General features: G+C 42.9%; 1 protein-coding gene across 5 annotated transcripts in view; it reads left to right on the top strand.

Annotated features, from left to right (window-relative positions):
• NELL2 (neural EGFL like 2) overlaps positions 1 to 20,200 on the top strand; it is a 380,423-nt gene that overhangs the window by 264,195 nt on the left and 96,028 nt on the right. For all 5 annotated transcript variants that reach the window (XM_059682635.1, XM_059682632.1, XM_059682634.1 and 2 more), the window contains 2 exons: positions 16,753 to 16,875; positions 19,821 to 19,916. In XM_059682635.1, coding sequence (XP_059538618.1) covers positions 16,753 to 16,875; positions 19,821 to 19,916 — 219 coding nt within the window. The remainder of the gene's footprint in view (positions 1 to 16,752; positions 16,876 to 19,820; positions 19,917 to 20,200) is intronic.

The raw sequence follows: 20,200 nt of genomic DNA, 5'->3' as shown, positions 1-20,200 counted from the left end.
ATATACCTAGTCCATATACATTATATATATACTACAGCCTGGTGTATGAAAATTTGTGCCCTTGGGGGGTCCCTCAGCCCGGTCTGCTCCCTCTTGCAGTCTGGGACCCCTCGGGGGATGTCCATCTGCCAGTTTATAAGTAGGCAGTCAGACATTCCTCTGGAAGCCCAGGAGCCCTCAGGGGATGTCCAAATGATGGCTTAGGCCCACTCTCCACAGTCGGACATCCTTAGCGCTGCTGCAGAGGCAGGAGAGGCTCCCACCACCTACACTGCACTCACAGCCATCAGCCCGGTAATACATTCATACAAATGCATATAGGTACATATATGCCCACACAAATAAACATTTATGTTTATTATTTTATGCAAAGTAACATCTATAAATATCTTGAGGGCAAATATTCTGCCTTATTCATCTAACAATCATGACTCCTACATAAGTATAATAGAACTGAACACATTTATAAAACCAATAAACACATTGCAAACAAACATTAAAGGATATTAGGTCTAAACTGTCAGAGGTAAATTAAATGCTCTGAAGCACACAATAAACACAGAAGTATAAAATAAAAGTGCACTATATATATGTATATCTATATATCTATATATCTATATATATCTATGTATATATAGATATATATAGATATATAGATATATAGATATATCAATCTATCTATTTATCTATCTATCTATACACTAGAGGCCTGTTGCAGGAAGATTCCTGCAAGAATAGGGCTTCCTGCAGCCAGAGTGAAGCAGAGAAGGGCTTCGCTCCAGTCTCCGCTGCCCTGTTTGCTTCTCTGCAGCTTCACTCCCTTCTGCAGCTCTTGGCTTCCCTCTATGCTGTCTTCAGTCTTCACTCTGCTCCTGCATATGCAAATTAACTGCCATCTTTTTATGGGTTAATATTCATACTTGCTCTGATTGGCTGGTGGGTGTAGCGGAGGGATGGTAAATTTGCATGTTTCTCTTTTATTAGTGTAGATGTTAATCAAGGATATTGAAGAATCTACACTAATAAAAGAGAAATATGGTAATTGGCCTACGACGATACCCTTTTCATTGGCTAATCAGGGCTATATGCAAATTAACTGCCAACTATGATTGGCAGTTAACTGCCAACTAAGATTGGCAGTTAACTGCCAACAAGATGGCGGTTAATTTGCATATGTAGGCACAATGCAGGGAGGCGAAAGGGAAAGCAGGAAGAAGCCCCCTGCCACTGACAGTGATCGGAAACCCAGGGGGGAGCTAAGAGCTGGGGGGCAGGGCAAAGGCGGCCCTAGGGCCGCCTTTGCCCTGCCCCCCAGCCATGATCGGAGAATCAGGCGCCTTTGCCTCCCTGGCCAGTGATAGCAGGAAGTAGGGGTGGAGCCAGCGATGGGAGCTGGACATGGTTGAAGCTGGCAGTCCCGGGAGCTAGGGGTCCCTTGCCTGGGCCTAAAGCGGAGCCCACGATCGCGGGGCCGCTGCAGTTGCGGGTCCCCGCTGCCCGAGCCGGATGCCTCAGCCAGAGGCGTTAGGTCTGGGCAGGGGCGGAGCCTGCAACCGCAGGGAGCTGGGGGTCCCCTGCCCAGGCCTGACACCTCTGCCAGAGGCCTCAGGCCTGGTCAAGGGGCCGATCCGGTGATTGGTGATCGGAGGGTGATGAGGGTCAACTCCTCTGGCTGAGGCATCAGGCCTGGGTGGGGGGCTGAGCCGGGGATTGGGGGGATATGATGGTGCCCTTACCCAGGCCTGAAGCCTGGGTCAGAGGCATCAGGCTTGGGCGGGGGGTGGAGCAAACGATCAGAAGGAGATGGGGGTCCCCTGCCCAGGCATCCTGGGCCAGAGGCCTCAGGCCTGGGTGGGGGCCAGAGCCAGTGATCGGGGGGAGATGGGGGTCCCCTGTCCAAGCCTGACACCTCTGGCGGAGGCATCAGGCCTGGGCAAGGGGCCGATCAGGTGATCAGAGGGTGATGGGGGTCTACGCCTCTGGCTTAGGCATCAGTCCTGGGCAAGGGGCAGAGCCAGCAGTCGGAGGGGTCTGGGGGTCCCCTGCACTGGCATGATTCCTGGGCCAGAGGCATCAGGCCTGGGCTGGGGGCAGAACCAGTGATGGGGGGAAATGAGGGTCCCCTGCCCAGGCCTGACACCTCTGTCAGAGGCGTCAGGCCTGGGCAAAGGGCCGATCCTGCGATTGGAGGGTGATGGGGGTCAACGCCTGAGGGCTCCCAGTATGTGAGAGGGGGCAGGCTGGGCTGAGGGACACTCCCCCCCCCCATACACCCAGTGCACGAATTTCGTGCACCGGGCCCCTAGTAATATATAATTTGGAATAGAAAATAGCCTTGTATCTTATATTTTGTGTGATAGAGACTCAAATAATATGCTCTAAAAGAGATTAATTCTGTAATGAACTTCATTTTTAAAATTAACTTTTGCTTATATGTGAAATCTAAAGAACAAAATAAATGAACAAACAAAATTGAGACAGATTCATAGACACAGAGAACAGACTGATGGTTGCCAGAAGGGAGGGGTGTTAGAGGACTGGGAGAAATTGATGAAAACATTAAGAAGTACAAATTGGTAGTTAAAAAATATTCATGGAGATGTAAAGTACAGCTATAGGGAATATAGTCAATAATATTGTGATAACTATGTGTGGTGCCAGGTGGGTACTGGAAATATGGGGAGTGGGGGACACTTTGTAAAGATTGTTTAACCACTATGCCTGGCACTTGAAACTAATACAAAATGTATTGAATGTAAAATGTAATTGAAAAATAAAATTTAAATTAAAAAATAAGAATAAAAATCAAATAAAATGAAGTCCCAAAGTGAAAAAGTTAATGGCATTCCTTGCCCCATAGTCCTAACCCTTTAAAATCTGAGTAATCATTTTATTTTCTGTAAATTGGAAGACAAAAGATTAGAATACAGTGTCTGCTTCATGTGTGGAAACCTTCTAAAATTGCCTTAAAATGCATTCAGAAGACTGTTTGGGTTTGAAAACTGTGGTTGTTTTTCTTAGATAACCGTATATTTCAGAAGTTCCTTTTTATATTGCATTTGATCTTGTGATAGTTTTTACTGGTGTAGTTTGTTGACTATTCTCTCTGGTCTTATTTTTAAATTTTTATGTTTTTATTGAATTCAGAGGAAGGAAGGTAGATGGAGAGATAGAAACATTAATGATGAAAGATAATCATTGATTGGTTGCCTCCTGCATGCCCATCCCCACTGGAGATCGAGCATGTACCCTGGCAAGGAATCGAACCATGACCTCCTGGTTCATGGGTCAATGCTCAACCACTGAGCCACACCTGCCAGGCTCTCTGGTCGTATTTTTTGCAGATATTAAAGCAGGCAGGCCTCAGAACTGCCAATGAAAGAATAGATCACATGGGGTTAGGTAGGGGCGATTTTATTCACCAAGAGAGGTTTTTTATTAGCTTAGTGAAAGCCTTTTCCTTCTTTCAAATTAATGGCAATAAATGGAAAAACATGCCTCTTACTAAATTTAGGGGCAGCACTCACATGAAAACATCACACCAGCAACCTTGAACTTTTGTCTTGGTGAAGTTAACCATCACGATCTCTTAAGCAACGCATAGGTACTGCTCTAAATGTAAACTCTCCGGTATGTTGCATGGATTTTTGGTGAGTACAATGAACTCCAGATGTTTAACACTTGGAGAAATTGAAATTATTGATTTCCTACAGATTGAAGACTGACCGTTATCCATTTGTTCACATTTAACAAGTGCCTAAAATGCGTCAGGTGTCATGGCAGTAATTGAGGATTCAAAGATCTAGAGTAGAAATTCCCTGTTTCAAGGCGTGTCCTGAGGGGGGTGGGAAAAAGAATTAACAATCCCTGGCAGTGTGATGAGGCTATGTAATGCTTACTCTTGGAGCATTCACCTGCACTAGGACTATTCTGAGTGCTCTCCAGACATTGCCTCATTTAAGCCTTGCAACTCTATACAAAACATACAGATACCCAATCCCTTATCTGCAGTTCCGAACTCCGAAAAACAACAGACAGCTGTGGAACTTGAATGTTTATTTTTAAAATTCACTTGATAGCGAAGTTTGATCTGAGGTGATGCTATTTCTCATCTCTCTCCACTTTAGTATGAACAGTCATACTTTTACTACAGAAATATTTGTTTGATTACTGAGTACTGCCCCAGATCCTGCTGCAGATTTTATTCTTGTACTAGGACCATAATAACTTTTCAAATAAAGTGTGATTTGAAAAGTAGGTCCATTTAACAGAGGAGAAAACTGTGATGTAGAAGGATTAAGTAATTTTGTCCACAATCTTACAGCTAATAAAAGGCAGAGTCAGGATTTGAACTGAGGCAGCTTGGCTCCAAAGTCCTTAATCTTTGCTACACATTCTGGCTTTTAAATGTTATGATGCAATTACGTACGGGGCTCTATGGGCTCTATGGGGCTCATCTAAATTACACTGAGAGTTTTAAGGAAGATTTTCTGAAGAAGAGGGCATTGTTTGATTTGAGTGGGAGAGGAGTAGGAGAGTTAGGCAAAGAAAGTGGGGAAGGGCAAAAAGCAGGCACACATATGTGAAATATACAGGCATTGGCTGGTATGATACTTGGCCTTTAGTAGAGACTCAATAAATTATACTAATAAAATAACTCAATAGGGGAGTTGTAAATGATGCAGTTTGGCAAGAGCAAATGGTCCTAATGTAAGCCTTCATGAGTAAACAATACTTTGATGGTACATTAAAACAAAAGTGTGTCACTTAAAAAAAAGGTAAGAGAAAATTGGGGGGAGAGAGAAGAAATCACATTTTATTTGAAAAGTTATTATGGTCCTAGCCAGTTTGCTTAGGGGTTAGAGCATTGGCCCTTGGACTGAAGGGTTCTGGGTTCAATTCTGGTCAAGGGTATGTAACCTTGGTTGCAGGCTCGATTCCTGGCCCCAGTCAGGGCGCATGCGGGAGACAACCAATCAATGTGTCTCTCTCACGTCTATGTTTCGGTCTCTCTGTCTCTCCCCCTCCCTTTCACTCTCTCTAAAAATCAATAGAAAAAATACCCTTGGATAAGGATTAACAAACAAACATTTATTCTGATAATTGTTTGGGGATGGAACAAAACTGGGGTAATGTTGCCATCATGAGGCTATGCAGTAATCCAAAGGAGATATTTTAGATTTGGGCAATTGCACAGCAGTGGGGATGGAGATGGGGGAATGGAAATGAGAACTGCCCAAAAAGTACTAGTAGAATCCAGATGAATTGGACCTTGAATGTGATGTGTGGGAGGAAGGAGAGAGAAGAATTTGGTGGCTCCCAGATTCCTGGCTGGAGAGGGAGAAAGGCTTAAGGATAGAGTTAGGCATCGATTTATCTGTGGATGTGAAATCTGAGGATGTTCATTCCTGATGACCTGAAGGGTTTTTTTGTGAAGTTGTTGATGGGATTATGTGTGGAGAATAAAGGGGTGAAGATGGGGCAGGCATTTGAATAAAGGGCAGCATAGCCACTGAGGGGAGTAGGAGAGAATGCAGGAGATATACGGGTTGTCTATAGCAGTGGTTCTCAACCTTCCTAATGCCGCGACCCTTTAATATAGTTCCTCATGTTGTGGTGACCCCCAACCATAAAATTGTTTTCATTGCTACTTCATAACTGTAATTTTGCTACTGTTATGAATCGTAATGTAAATATCTGATGTGCAGGATGTATTTTCATTGTTACAAATTGAACATAATTAAAGCATAGTGATTAATCACAAAAACAATATGTAATTATATATGTGTTTTCCAATGGTGTTAGGCGACCCCTGTGAAAGGGTCTTTCAACCCCCAAAGGGGTCGCGACCCACAGGTTGAGAACCGCTGGTCTATAGTGACTTGAATATTTTGCATTAGCAGGTCCCTCTGAATGTTTTGCATGTTAGATTGAGACACACACCTTTTAGTGATTGATTCATTCTTTAACAAATATTCATGGAGACCAATTTTGTTCCAGTCATTTTATTGGATGTTGAGGGCAATTGATGAATTAGACCCAAGTGTTTATCATTCTAGGTGCTTATTTAGCAGACAGATTTTGAGTGGGGAGTGTTTACTCAGTTTATTTTCGCCATCAGTAAGGAGAATTCAACTTCCTATATGATTTTTATTTTTATATTTTGACTTCTTAATTCTATTGTCTACTTTGCCATAAAAACCAATCCAATACAAAACAAGAATAATAAAATCCCTAAAACTAAGAAGCCCTCTAACTTCTATTCAGCTCACCAACATACTTCCCAGTCACCCAGATTTGAAACCTGAGTTGTTTTAAATGCCTTCTTCTCCTTGGCTTAAAAATTGATTCACTGTAGGACTGTCAGTTCTGTGTCTAAATCTGTCCCTCTTTCTCCATCACTTTGTTCATTCTACCTCAGGGCCTCTACTCAACAGTTTCATTCCACAAAAGCATAGGGACTGGGATATATAAAATCCTATCTAATAATAGACAAAGATTGAAATTGACCATACCTTCGCTACGCCTCCCATTGGCTAATCAGAGAGATATGCAAATTAACCGCCAACAAAGATGGCGGATAATTTGCATACGTAGGTGCAAAGCAGTGGAGTGAAGACTGAAGGCGTTCTGGCGCCGGAGCCGCGAGAGGCTTGGAGGCACCTCCGGCTGGAGCGAAGGCCTGGGTTCCAGGTGCCAGAGGAAAACTGGTGCCGGCAGCCAGGGGAAGGGAAGGCCTATTGCACAAATCTTTTTGTGCAACAGGTCTCTAGTGAGTATATATAATCCCTTCCTTAAAGGGATCTGAATGTTATGATTTTGGTCCTAGCTTCCCAATTATTCTTCCAGTGTCCTCTAGTACTTCCTATGCTGCACATGTGCATTACTCAGCACAGTGATAAGCATTCAGTATCTGTCTGCTTGCTTTCTTCCCCTTTCCCTGCTCCTCTTCCTCTTCTCCCTTCTCTTCCTCCTTAACCTTTTGCTTCACCGCAGTCTCAATTCTCCATAATAATCTAACCCTGACTCTAAGAGAGAAGAATTAAAGGAAGAAATATTTAAAAAGACAGAGAAATGCTACCTTGCTAACATGGGATACCCACTTTGCTGAGGAAAGTTTGTCTCTCCTCATCTACACATTGCCGTTCATTTCCCCAAAAAACAACTCTAATTTTATCATGCCGCACGATGAATGTATAGTACCGCTCGAAGTGGTGTTAATTACCCACCAGATAAAATCATGTTGTGTTCCTGACCCCACCCACACTTATTGTTACTAGTAGAAGCCCAGTGCACAAAAATTTGTGCACTCGGGAGGATCCCTCAGCCCAGCCTGTGCCCTCTCGCAGTCTGGGACCCCTCAGGGAATGACCAACTGCTGGCTTAGGCCCGCTCCCCAGGGGATTGGGCCTAAGCTGGCAGTCAGACATCCCTCTGACAGCCTGGGAGCCCTTGGGGAATGTCCACTTGCCAGCGGGGAGCAGGCCTAGCTGTAGTTGGACATCCTTAGCGCTGCTGAGGAGGCAGGAGAGGCTCCCACCACAACTGCTGTACTGGCAGCCGTCAGCCTGGCTTGTGGCTGAGCAGAGCTCCCCCTGTGGGAGCACACTCATCACCAGGGGGAAACTACTGCATTGAGCATCTGCCCCCTGGTGGTCAGTGTGTGTCATAGTGACCAGTGATTCCCAGTCTTTCTGCTGTTAGGGTCAATTTGCATATTACCCTTTTATTATATAGGATAGAGGCCTGGTGCATGGGTGGGGGCCGGCTGGTTTGCCCTGAAGGGTGTTCTGGATCAGGGTAGGGGTCCCGCTTGGGTGCCTGGCCAGCCTGGGTAAGGGGCTGAGGGCAGTTTTCAGACTGGCCACACTCCCTTCAGGGTGGGCGTCCCCATTGGGGTGCCTGGCCAGCCTGGGTAAGGGGCTGAGGGCCGTTTTCAGGCTGGCCACACCCCCTTCAGGGAGGGGGGTCCTGTTGGGGTCCCTGGCCATTCTGGGTGAGGGGCTGATGGCTGTTTTCAGGCTGGCCACAGCCACCCAAGCTCCCAGTGGAGGCTGGCTGGAAGCAGGTATCTGGGATTTGTTTAGCTTCTATAATTGAAACTTTGTTGCCTTTTGCGGAGGCCACAGCTGGGAAGCTTGGCTTCCTTCATCACCAGGACAACCAAATCTCCTGCTTGCTCCAGCTCCGTGGCTGCTGGCTGGCATCTTTGTTGGGGTAATTTGCATATAGTCGCTCTTATTGGCTGGTGGGCATGGCTTGGGCATAGCGAAGGTATGGTCAATTAACATATTCATCTTTCATTAGTGTAGATTCCCTTCAGTCTTCTCCTTGGCCAGCTCAAGCACTTCATGGCCCTGCTAACCCTATGCTTTTCTCTTTGCACCTGTGTTCTCTCTTCATGGGGTGCTCTTTCCTATCTTTACCCTTTTTTTTCTGTTAAAACCATTGCTATCTTTCAAGACCCACTTGCTTGGCCTATTTCCTACTTTCCCAGACTCCTGTCAGTCCTCATCTATTCCTCTTTAAGCCTCTTTGCTTATAGGTCATAGTTTCTTAAAACACTGAAAGTAAATCCTGGCCTTGTCACTTCCTAACTATATGATGTTGGGAAAGATATGTATTTTCTGTAAGAAAGTTCTGTGTTCCCGTTTGTACAATAGAAATAATACTAGTACCTCCCTGAAAAGACTTTTGTGACCACTGAAGGGGGTTTGCATATAAAACTCTTAGTGCTCTAGTCTGTAGCATGTAGTGAGCACTTGGGAATTAGCTGCTGCCATTGTTGTTACTATTATTACTATTTTCTCTTTAGAGCACTAAACATCTTCCTCAGAATATCACAGTTCTCTGTTCACATCACCGGTCCTCCACTAGGTCAAAAGTCCCTGAGCTCACAAGCCCCAGTCAGGATCCCCCAGAGCATGGCATTCTTGGAGCAGGAGCCTCGTCAGTGTGCTTGCAGAGGGTAAATGTAAATCGTCTGGCTGACAGTCACAAGAATGTTGTTTCCCTACAATGTGTTCAGACAGAAACTTATTTCACAAAACACAAAATAAAACAAAAGTTTTCACCATAAAATGAGAATTTAGGTTACCTTTACGATGACGGTCAGGGTTCAGAAGAAATGAGAATGTACTTTGGTTGTTAAAATTCTTGATCAAACAAGGATTAGGACAGGAAGCTGAGCATACCAGTGGAAAGACTAGAAGAAAGTAAACCAGGCATGTCCGAGGGAAGCACTCTGAACCAATTTCTAGTTGCCAAACAAACTGAAGAATAACAAGAAGTATTGAATCGGTGTGGTCAGTGAAGAGGAAACTTGAGTCGTGAGCAAAAACTATGTAGGTATTAAAAATGAGATTCGATGGGTTTGCTGCTGATGTGGACATTGAGCAGGTTTAAAGTATCATTTCCTAGCTACTTTAATGGTGTTAAAAATGGATTTCTGTTAAAATGACATTGTAGTAAATAGATTTTTCTCTGTAATAGAAAGTGAGTAAGGAATCATAGAAACAAAATGAATGAGTAAGTATGATAGCAGTCATTTTTTTCTTGATGTAACCAGTGAAAGTAATGGTATTTTGGGGACCAGAAAAATGTTCAAAATGTATTTGATTTCAGAAAATATTAGGAAGAGGCCAAATTCTGCGAGTCATTTAGATTTTCTCCACAGAACTAAATTAGAAAAGAGGATATTATGTAGGTAGTAAAGGCAAAAGAAATTTTCCCACTGGTGTAGATGAAGTAGATGAGACGGTAACTAATATTTATCTCATACCTATTATTTGCCAGGGTCTTTACATTCATCATTGAAGTTTATTCTTTACAGAGCTCTCAACTATGGGTCCTCATTTTCTCATTTTAAACTTGGAAAGATTGGCTAACTTTTCCAGGGCCATGCAACTAGGAGCTAGGTCATTCTGCCTCCCTGCTATTGTTTGTCCAAACAGTGTATCATTTTTTCATTTTCTTTTTTACTTTTTCCTTCCTATTTACTTAGGGTCCTAGAGCAGAACAGTGATAGAGGGTGTTTTAAACCAGTTAATGAATTGTAAAAGTATTCCCTAAAAATCAGTAGTCGGTAGGGCATCCATGTTTCGGTCGCAGGGATTTGTGTTGCTGGTGGCAACGAGCACCATGTCTTCATATGCCAGACCACTAAGTATCTGAGGAAGGAAAGAGGGAGAAGGGAGGAGAGAGCTCCAATTCTTTTTCATAGACCCACACACCACCTAGGGGTTGTTGAGTTGTTATATAGGACATTCTGTAAACTCAGATTGTACTCATTTTGAAAAACTTTGCTGTACAGAAACCATGTTGTGACTGTACTGAGTTGCTGAGGACACGTCCTAAGAGTCGTTTTCTTTGTCAGAATAGAGGCAGCATCTTTCATCTGAGGACTCACAGTTGTTGCCGTCCTTTATGGAATAAAACCAGAGGTCTCAGTATTGCAGACCCGTGGGCTGTCTTGTTCTGATGCTCCTCACAGGCCAGTGCAGATAACTACATGTTTACTTTGGTGGGGACACATGTGAATGGAATTCATGGATGAGCTTCTACACACACCTGTCCGTGGCAGCATTTCTGGTCTATAGAAACAGAAGGAGAAAATGACTAAGTAGCTGAACATTTTGAGATAAACCACCATTCGAAATATATAGTTTGATGATAATATTATAAGTTCCTCAAGTTTAATTTACATTTCTTTGAGCTTTCTTGCTTATTCAGTCTTAAGTCTCTGGGAGCTTGCTCTTAGGTTCCTAATAATCAGATAAGAGTTCAGACCAGAGATAGTTTGTTGCTATGTTTAGGACTATATCCTGCCACATTTGAAGAGAGAACTTATTCAATGTATAACTATATTCTAGGAACCTTTTTGGCCAGGAAAAGTGAAGCAGCTTTATTTGTAGAACTTACACCTGTGTGTTATAGTAGCTGCTGTTTTCCCAACATTTCTAGATTTGGACAGAGAAGAAGAAGCAGTGTAGACAATATAAATCTTTTTTTTTAATCCTCACCCAAGAATATATTTTTATCTACATTTTTAGAAAAAAGGGAGAGAGAGAGAGAGAGAGAGAGAGAGAGAGAAACGTCAACATCAATCAGTTGCCTCCCATACTGGAGATTGAACACACAGCCTTTTGGTGTGTGGGACCACACGCCAACCAATTGAGCCACCCAGCCAGAGCAAGTAATTCTTGAATTCTCACCTGACTCAACCAGCAATGACTTTCTCCTTTGATCTTTGCAACCCTCTTTAGACAAAATACTATTTTAGTATTTCTTATAATGAAGCCAATGCCAAAGGCATTTGTGTTTTTGTCTTATCGTTACAACAAAACTATAAGCTTTTTGAGAGCAGCTACTATTTATAACTAACTTTTTATCTTAAGAAGATTCTAATATACAATAGATATTGAAGAAAAAAATTTAATTGATATGTAAATGTATTTAAATAATTACTTTTTACTATTTTTGTAATATTTGCATTTTGAGTCATAGTGAAATTCTTGATCAGAACATGTGCTATGTGTATTGTATGTCTGTGTTGAAATCATAATGAGAAAAGCTATGTAAATTTTAGAATGACCATTTTTTCTCTAGATAGTACATTCATTCTGGAAACAGCTCAATATTAAAACCAAATTTAAAGCTCAATTTAGGTCAGGCTATATATTCTTATGACTGATGACATATTGGGTGTGGGGTCTTAAAATGGTTTTACATACATTAATGCACCCAGGTTAGAAGTTAATCACTGAAACTAAGTGATTAGTTAAGTATTATTGTTATATTAGAGGCCTAGCGCGTGATTGAAATCACACAAGGAGGCGCCCAGCCTCCCGTCTCCCGCCTCCTGCCTCCCGCCTCCTGCCTCCCGCCTCCCGCCTCCAGCTGCTGCGAGGAGGTGCCCCACCTCCCGCCTCTTTGTGCGGTAACCCGTGCACACCTTGCTGCACACGCAACCTCCTGCTGATCGGTTGTTATGACATATTAGTTTTTTATTATATAGGATATAACATTTGCATTTAGTGAATCTAAATGTGTATATTACATCTATCTATCTACATATATATAGTCACATATACAAACACACATATCTATCTACACTAACAATAAACAAATATATAAATTGACCATACCTTCACAACATCCCACAGCCAATCAGGAGGGAATATGCAAATTAGCAGGACAAAAGATGGCGGCAGCCACGGAGCAAGCCTGAGCAGGCAGGAGGCTTGGGTCACCCCTGGCAATGGAGGAAGCCAAGCTTCCCACCAGCCTGGGCCAGCCGAAGGAGGGGCCTGTGGGTGGTGGCCACAGAGCCAGCCTGAGTGTGCAGGAGGCTTGGGTCCTCCGGGCCAGCCACTGAGGGAGGGGCCTGAAAACAGCTCTCAGCCACTCACCCAGGCTGGCCAGGCACCCCAGCAGGGACCCCCACCCTGAAGGGGGTGTGGCCAGCCTGAAAACGGCCCTTAGCCCCATGCATCAGGCCTCTATCTATACTAATAAAAGGGTAATATGCTAATTAGACTGGGAGACCTTCCAGGAAACCTTTTGGACATTCTTTTGGACAAAGCCACCATGACAGGGCCGAGGTAGAGGCAGTTAGGGGCCAAGAGGGGAGGGTCGTTGGGGGTGATCAGGCCAGCAGGGGGGCAGTCAGGTGGGGGTGAGCAGGCTGACACAGGGGGCCAGTTGGGGGCGAGCAGGCCATCAGTGGGGGTCAGTTGGGGGTGATCAGGTTGGCGGGGGGGGGGGCAGTTGGGCGAGCAGGACAGTCGAGAGGGAAGGTGGGGGCAAGCAGGCTGGCAGGGGGGCAGTTGGGTGCAAGCAGGCTGGCAGGGGGGTAGTTGGCGGTGATCAGGCTGGCAGGGGAGCAATTGAGGATGAGCAGGCAAGCAGGCAGAGTAGTTAGGGAAAATCAGGCAGGCAGGCAGGTGAGCGATTAGGAGCCAGCAGTCCTGGATTGTGAGTGGGATGTCCGACTGCAGGTTTAGGTCCGATCCCACAGGGACAGTCAGACATCCCCCGAGGGATCCCAGATTGGAGAGGGTGCAGGCCGGGCTGAGGGACACTCCCCCATACATGAATTTCATGGACCAGGCCACTATATATATATAAAACCCTAATATGCAAATAGACCAAATGGTGGAACAACCGGCTGCTATAACACGCTCTGACCACCAGGGGGTGTGCGCAGAACATGGTGGGCATTGGCAGCAGGGGCAGAGTGTGGAACATGGTGGAAGTTGGCCATGGCCGGATGGTGGAACAGGTGAGCAGGGGGTGCCAGACCAAGGTGGGCACTGGTCGCTGTCGTCAGGACGATCCTCTAATGGTTACTGAAAATTCTTTGCTCCCATGCACTGCGGTCCTGCCTGGCACTTGCACCCACTGGTGGTTCCGGCTCTGTGCACACCCGCAGTTGGAGCCGGAGCCACTGCTTACTCCTGCTGCTGGCGCCTGGCACTGGCCCCGATCACTCTGTGCCCTCAGTGGGTGCAAGGGGTAGCTTCTGGCCCTGATTGCCCTTGAGGGCTTCTCTGCCTCCCCCTGCTCCTGAGGGGCGATCAGGGCAGTAGCCACTGCTTGCACCTGCTGATGGCGCCGGCCCCACTCGCACCTGCTGACCATGTGGAGAAATTGGGGCCAGCGCCAGCAGCAGGTGTGAGTGGGGCTGGTGCCGTCAGCATGTGGAAGCAGTGGCGGCAGAAGCAGGGATGCTGGCAGACAGGGGACCAGGGGCTGCAGCGGGTGGGGCCAGGTCAGGGTGTGGAGGATGGGCCGAGACCCACTCCTATGCCTACCGCAGCCTCTCAGCCCACAGTTCCTTTCAAGGTGTACAAATTTGTGCACTGGGCCCCTAGTGTGTGTGTGTGTACACACACAGCGATACCAGGTGGCAGTGGCAGGCGCAGTGGGGCAGGGATGAACAGGAGTGGCGGGCAGTGTTGGACTGCCGGTTTTGGCCAATCCCCACAGGCCATGCCGAGGGATCCCACCAGTGCACAAATCCATGCACTGGGCCTCTAGTAAAATATAATTACAGAGCCTTGTATATGGGGCCAGGAAAACAGACAGCAGCCCCTAACTCTGCAGGAGGAGGAGAATAAGTCACATAAAACACGACATTTTAGTGATGTCTTTCAAAGTGGTAAGAATTTCCCAGGAGAATCATGGGGCAGGCACAACAGGCATAGGGAACAATATATGTCAAGGTGCCATTGTATTTCAAAACTTGGAAACTATTTTTACCCTTGAATTGTTTAAGAGCCCACTCACTCATTTCAGTGACTCTGAGTCAGTGACAACAGAAAAAAACAAATCCCAGGTTGTGTAATTATTTAATGTTTATTGAACACTATCATGCTCATCACTGAACTGAATCTTTGTAGACCCTACTTCCACCCACTGAGTACCTTCTAATTAATAAGACAATTGAGACAGGAATAAAAGCAGCATCTAATCGATCGGCAGCTGTCTTAAAAGGGCCTGTGGCTGTTCATATAGAGCAGTGATGGCGAACCTTTTGAGCTCGGCGTGTCAGCATTTTGAAAAACCCTAACTTAACTCTGGTGCCGTGCCACATATAGAAATTTTTTGATATTTGCAACCATAGTAAAACAAGTATTTTTGATACTTATTTTATATATTTAAATGCCATTTAACAAAGAAAAATCAACCAAAAAAATGAGTTCGCATATCACCTCTGACACGCGTGTCATAGGTTCGCCATCACTGATGAGGCTTATAGATGCAGTGCTGCACTTTGAGGTGCTCTGGGGTCAAGTTGGCAGCAGGTATGGATTTAGTTTGCTTTAGGCAGCTGAACTCAAGGTAGGAGGGCTGCCCGTTCTGGTGCCTGGAAATTTTATGGTGGTCCAAGCATAGCCCCAATTAGGAAACCCGTGTGTGATCCAGATGTTTTCTAAGCTGTCATCAATATGTGTGGATTCATAAAAACTATGAAATGTTGTAATACTAGATAATCAGAGTGAAACTTTATACAATTTGGGAAAGTTCAGCCAGAAATGTTGAGAATAAAATAAATATCTGTTCATGCAATTATAAAACCTTACTGATTGAAATCACTCTTTCCTATGAAAAATTATTGGGAATAATCGCTAAGATTATTACAGGGCTATCATTAAAATTGTCAAAATTTTGTGCTTATGTAACACAGGACATATTAGTTTGAAATATTAATCTTTTAAAAAAAACACACAGAGAATTCTATTTTATTAGTTGAAATAAGTCTAATCTTAACTGTATATGCCAAAAGAATTTTTTTCCAAGTTCCAGGTATAGTACTATTATGACGTATTGTCTAGAATACAAAGAGTTCTAAAATGAAAGGTAATTATTTATTTTTGCTTTGATGGTTTACATTAGTGATTTTCACCAGTGTGCTGCAAGAATTTTTAAAACATGCAATACTTATTTAGTCAGGGGCACTGATCTCTTTTTCCTTAAATTGTTAAACGGAAAAATGACAACAGCCAACATGACAATAGCCATCCATTATGAATGAATCAAAATGATACCTATTTTTTTTATCAGATTGGCAAAAAAATACAATGTATTTTTGTTGTGCGTCAGAATTACAATAATTAGTGTATGTGTGCCATGAGATGAAAAAGGTTGAAAATCTCTGGTTTACATCATAGTGAATTAATAGCTTGCCCAATATAAGCATATTAAAAAATATATTTAATTTTAATTTTTAAATATTATTTTAAAAATAATATTCATATAAGAGACCGAGTAATAAATAAGGATTTTGGATGACTGAACTAATTTGTGTGCATTTTTCACTTATATTTTATTTCTACTCGTCTTGATTTTGATGTTAGATCTGTTTTCTTTCTCGTATTCCCTGTACTTACTCCTTACATTTACATTTTTGCTGAACACTGAGCTGCAGGTCTGAAGTTATAATATTCCTGTGAACTGGGGCAGGCTACTTAAGCATGCTGAGCCACCACCGACTCATCGTTAAAATGGTGAAAATGGTGTTGATCCTGACTCCCTTCCAGGGGTCCTGGAGGATCAAATGCTTTCTTGCTTACAAAAATGTCAAGCAACACACAGTTAAAGGGAGTACCATGTTGATTGTATATTTTAAAATTTATATTTGTTCGTATTATAAAGACAAGTTTGCCTTAGGTAACAGAAGTCTGGTACTGTCTTTGCAGGAAGAGGGAACTTACTCAGGAGGTCAGAGATTTTCCTTGCAGTTTGCATTTGCATCTTTGTGCCTGCAAGTGTGGATGTGGGTGTTAACCTCACCTCGCTCCCAAAGCTTCAACTCCATTTTCCTGGAGGTCACAATTCACAAAGCAATGCAATTTCACATTCTTTCCTGTCACCCTTCTCATGCTACAGGAAAGACTTAGGTGGCAGATGTGTTTAATGAGAATAACTCCCGAAATATTAACCACAGAGACTATACAGAGCTAGCTTTGGGATCTCCTTCTGAGAATTGACACCCACGCTTCCTTATTCTCTCTCTCTATTCCTTCCATCCATGGGCCTTCTGTCCAAATCCTTTTGCAATCAAGGTCTGTGGACATGTGAACTACATATGTACTTCAAGAGGAGTGTACAGTACTTTAAAATATATGCTATTCCTTAATAGGTAATTTGTGTATTCCTGTGTTTGGAAAAGATACTATATAGTAACCAAGATGCAGGTACAGTTTGAAAATGTATCTCTGAGTAACAAGATTGTATTCCTCATTTCAGAACATGATGAGTGTGTCACAAATCAGCACAACTGTGATGAAAATGCTCTGTGCTTCAATACTGTTGGAGGACACAACTGTGTTTGCAAACCAGGCTATACGGGGAATGGAACCACGTGCAAAGGTAAAAGGTTTCAATGCCAACACCTCTTCCTTTAGGCGTAATGTAAGCCATCTTTACCTCCCTCCACCCTTCTCATCACTGTTATCTGCCTCCTGTGCACTGTCCACACACATTGAGAACTTCGCAGTGTGGCTCAAAGTCTTCCTCCTGGTTAACATCAGTGGTTAATTGGCCAAATGGTTCAACAACTTTGACTTAATGTTCCTTGACCTCAACCACAGTGATTTGATTTTCATCTCTATTCCTTGATCACATCCTGGACATTTTGTTGTCTGAACCCAAGTCCCTCTGCTTCCAGTTTGCCTACAACTCTTGAACTTCAATTTTTCTGACCCTTCATTTTCATTCTATTTACCAGTCTCCTTCTAGGTTAAGATTTATTTATTTTTTTTTAGTCCAAACATGACCGTCTTTTTTTTCTTCTTCTTTTTCTTCTTTTGGCAGCATCGTGTTCAACTGAAATATCTGTATTTTGAGTCAGTCTCACGGGTTTTCTTCTCTGCCTAATCTCTTGAGCTGTTGATAGTAATTAACTGGGAATTTTAGATCTCTACATTTTATAGTTTCCCATTTTAGCTCCTTCGTCAATACGAATCAGTAATTCTTTTAAATGTCCTGTTGGGCTCAGATTTTCATTTCCATCAGTGGCTATTCCAGCTACAGTTCACCACCAAATGGCAATTCACTCTTTCACCAATGCCCTCTGTACCTTCATCAGATGAGCTTACCACCTACTTCATTAGGGAAATAAAGGTTCTATTTTGGAACCTCCGCCAACTCCCATAGGATAAAGTCCATATTCATTATTATGTCATATAGATTTACTTTTGACTTGTCTAATTTAGGCATTTTAAGCTTCAAACTGCCCATTTTTAAAATGTAGTGTGTCCATCATCCTGGAGTTTATTAAAATTAATTTGCTACAACACTGTGTGTGTGTGTGTATGTGTGTGTGTGTGTGTGTGTGTAGGAAGTAACAAAGGGTGGCTGTTAATGCAGTGGCCTGTGAGCATGGGTCTTAAGACCTGATCTACAATAATACATGGGATGCAAATATGGATGGGCCAGAGGATTACTCTGGTTTGTGAAAGCCTATGGAAATCTTTGATTTAGAGCAAGCATGTCAAACTCAAAGGCTATCACAGGCCAAATAAACAAGGTTCAAGTTTCTGTGGGCCCCAAAAAACAAAAGCATCAATTTTCATAGAAACGTAGGTTTACTTTGATAGAGACATGCTGAATATGAAGGGCTGAAATAAATGAATAATCCTTAACATAAAATAATAGAGCATTTTAATAAAAATTAACATTTTTTCTTGAACATTAACTTACCAGACAATGGATAACTGCACAAATTAACAAGCGTAACGCAAATAAACCTATTTTTCTTGTTCTCCAAAAGCAAAATATTTCCTGTTTCACACACCAAACAAGTCAGTACAAGACTAATGACGTGGCAATCGGCTGCTAAAATATTCGCAGCTAGTATTAGTGGAGAGAAATGGTGGGCCTGCACATAAGGCGTGTACGGGAAATGAATGTAACACGATGATAGTAATCAGTCATTAGCAAATGTTGTAGTTTGTTATTAATAATTATGTATATAACAAGATATTGTAAAAATTAAGTTACAAACATTTTATTAAAAATGTTTTTTACATACCGTTACATTGGCTGGGCTGCAAAAATATTTGTTGCGGGCCACATGCGGCCCGCAGGTGGTGAGTTTGACATGCTTGATTTAAAGCATTGTGGAAAAGACCCTGTGAATGTAACAAGCTGGTCTAGTTCATCTGTGACAGATCTTGCCAGGCTGAGGGAACAGCCCCTGAGCCTCACAGAGCCAACGAACTTGCTAAAGTGGCAGGGGGCTCAGTCTCATACATCTTGTTTTTCTCTCCTTCTTTGAAGGAAGCACATCTCCAAAGATCACCTTTACAATGTTGCAGACCTTGACTATTTTTTTATACTCACTTGCAAATCCACTCTAAGATAACAGGCTCTGCAGTGTCTTTGCCCGTGGTCCTGGACCCTGACCTATCCTTAGCATGGGGATGCAAGACTGCTTCTGAAGATCACTACAGCAAAGTCTTCTTACTCTTGGCTAATCCATCACCAGGACTGATTTAAACCTTTTTGAAAGCTGGGGCATCTCTCTAATACAGTGGTTCCCAACCTTTCTAATTCTGAGACCCTTTAATACAGTTCCTCATGTTGTGGTGACCCCCAACCATAAAATTATTTTCGTTGCTACTTCATAACTGTAATTTTGCTACTGTTATGAATCGTAATGTAAATATCTGATATGCAGGATGTATTCTCATTGTTATAAATTGAACATAATTAAAGCATAGTGATTAATCACAAAAACAATATGTAATTATATATGTGTTTTCCAATGGTCTTAGGCGACCCCTGTGAAAGGGTTGTTCGACCCCCAAAGGGGTCGCGACCCACAGGTTGAGAACCGCTGCTATAATATTTTGGCACTTTGGCCAGTGTGTGGAATGAACAGAACCTCATAGGATTTAGTCATTTCCTATTTTCTTATTGTTTTCTCTAGATAGTGGTTTGCTCCTTAAGAAAACTACAGAGGATAGCTGCCATATTTTAGGTTTGATTTCAAGCTGGATTATTATAATGATGTGAAATCCTAATTCTAATTCATTTGCTGATGTGTAAGTTTACTGTTTTTTTTTTTTTTAAAAAAAAAAGAAACCAGAAAGTTCAGTATTTTATTTTACAAGTGAAATTTCTTTCTTAACATTGGAAAGAAGATTGTTTTAGAAATGGTGCTGTTTGGAAAATATTGTGTGAATCTGAAATTAGAATAGCATTTATAATTTGATGTCCACATCTCTAAGGAAATAAAGAAAAGCTGGATTTAGAGCATCTTGAACTACTTCCTTCTAAAGTGCTAATGTCATGTATCTGAATTATTTTAGCATTTTGCAAAGATGGCTGTAGGAATGGAGGAGCTTGTATTGCTGCTAATGTGTGTGCCTGCCCACAAGGCTTCACCGGGCCCAGCTGTGAAACAGGTAAGAATATCATTCCATCTGCTAGAAAATGAATTTTTACACTAATGTACAAAGTAATCCATGAGGAAAATAATGTTTCGTGTGGGCTCTTAGAGCATGGAGCTATTAATAAGGAACTGCTAGGAGGGAGGAGGGAGGAGGGAGGAGGGAGGAGGGAGGAGGGAGGAGGGAGGAGGGAGGAGGGAGCGGGTTTCAGTGATGCATATTCACTAGGTAGTTCCCCAATCTGACTCTAAGGACATTTTCAGCTATTATAACTGGAAGCATATTAAACATTTTCAGCA

Source organism: Myotis daubentonii, chromosome 2 (assembly GCF_963259705.1).
Source record: "Myotis daubentonii chromosome 2, mMyoDau2.1, whole genome shotgun sequence".
Classification (NCBI taxonomy): domain Eukaryota; kingdom Metazoa; phylum Chordata; class Mammalia; order Chiroptera; family Vespertilionidae; genus Myotis; species Myotis daubentonii.
This window is presented reverse-complemented; position numbering and strand designations above follow the sequence as displayed.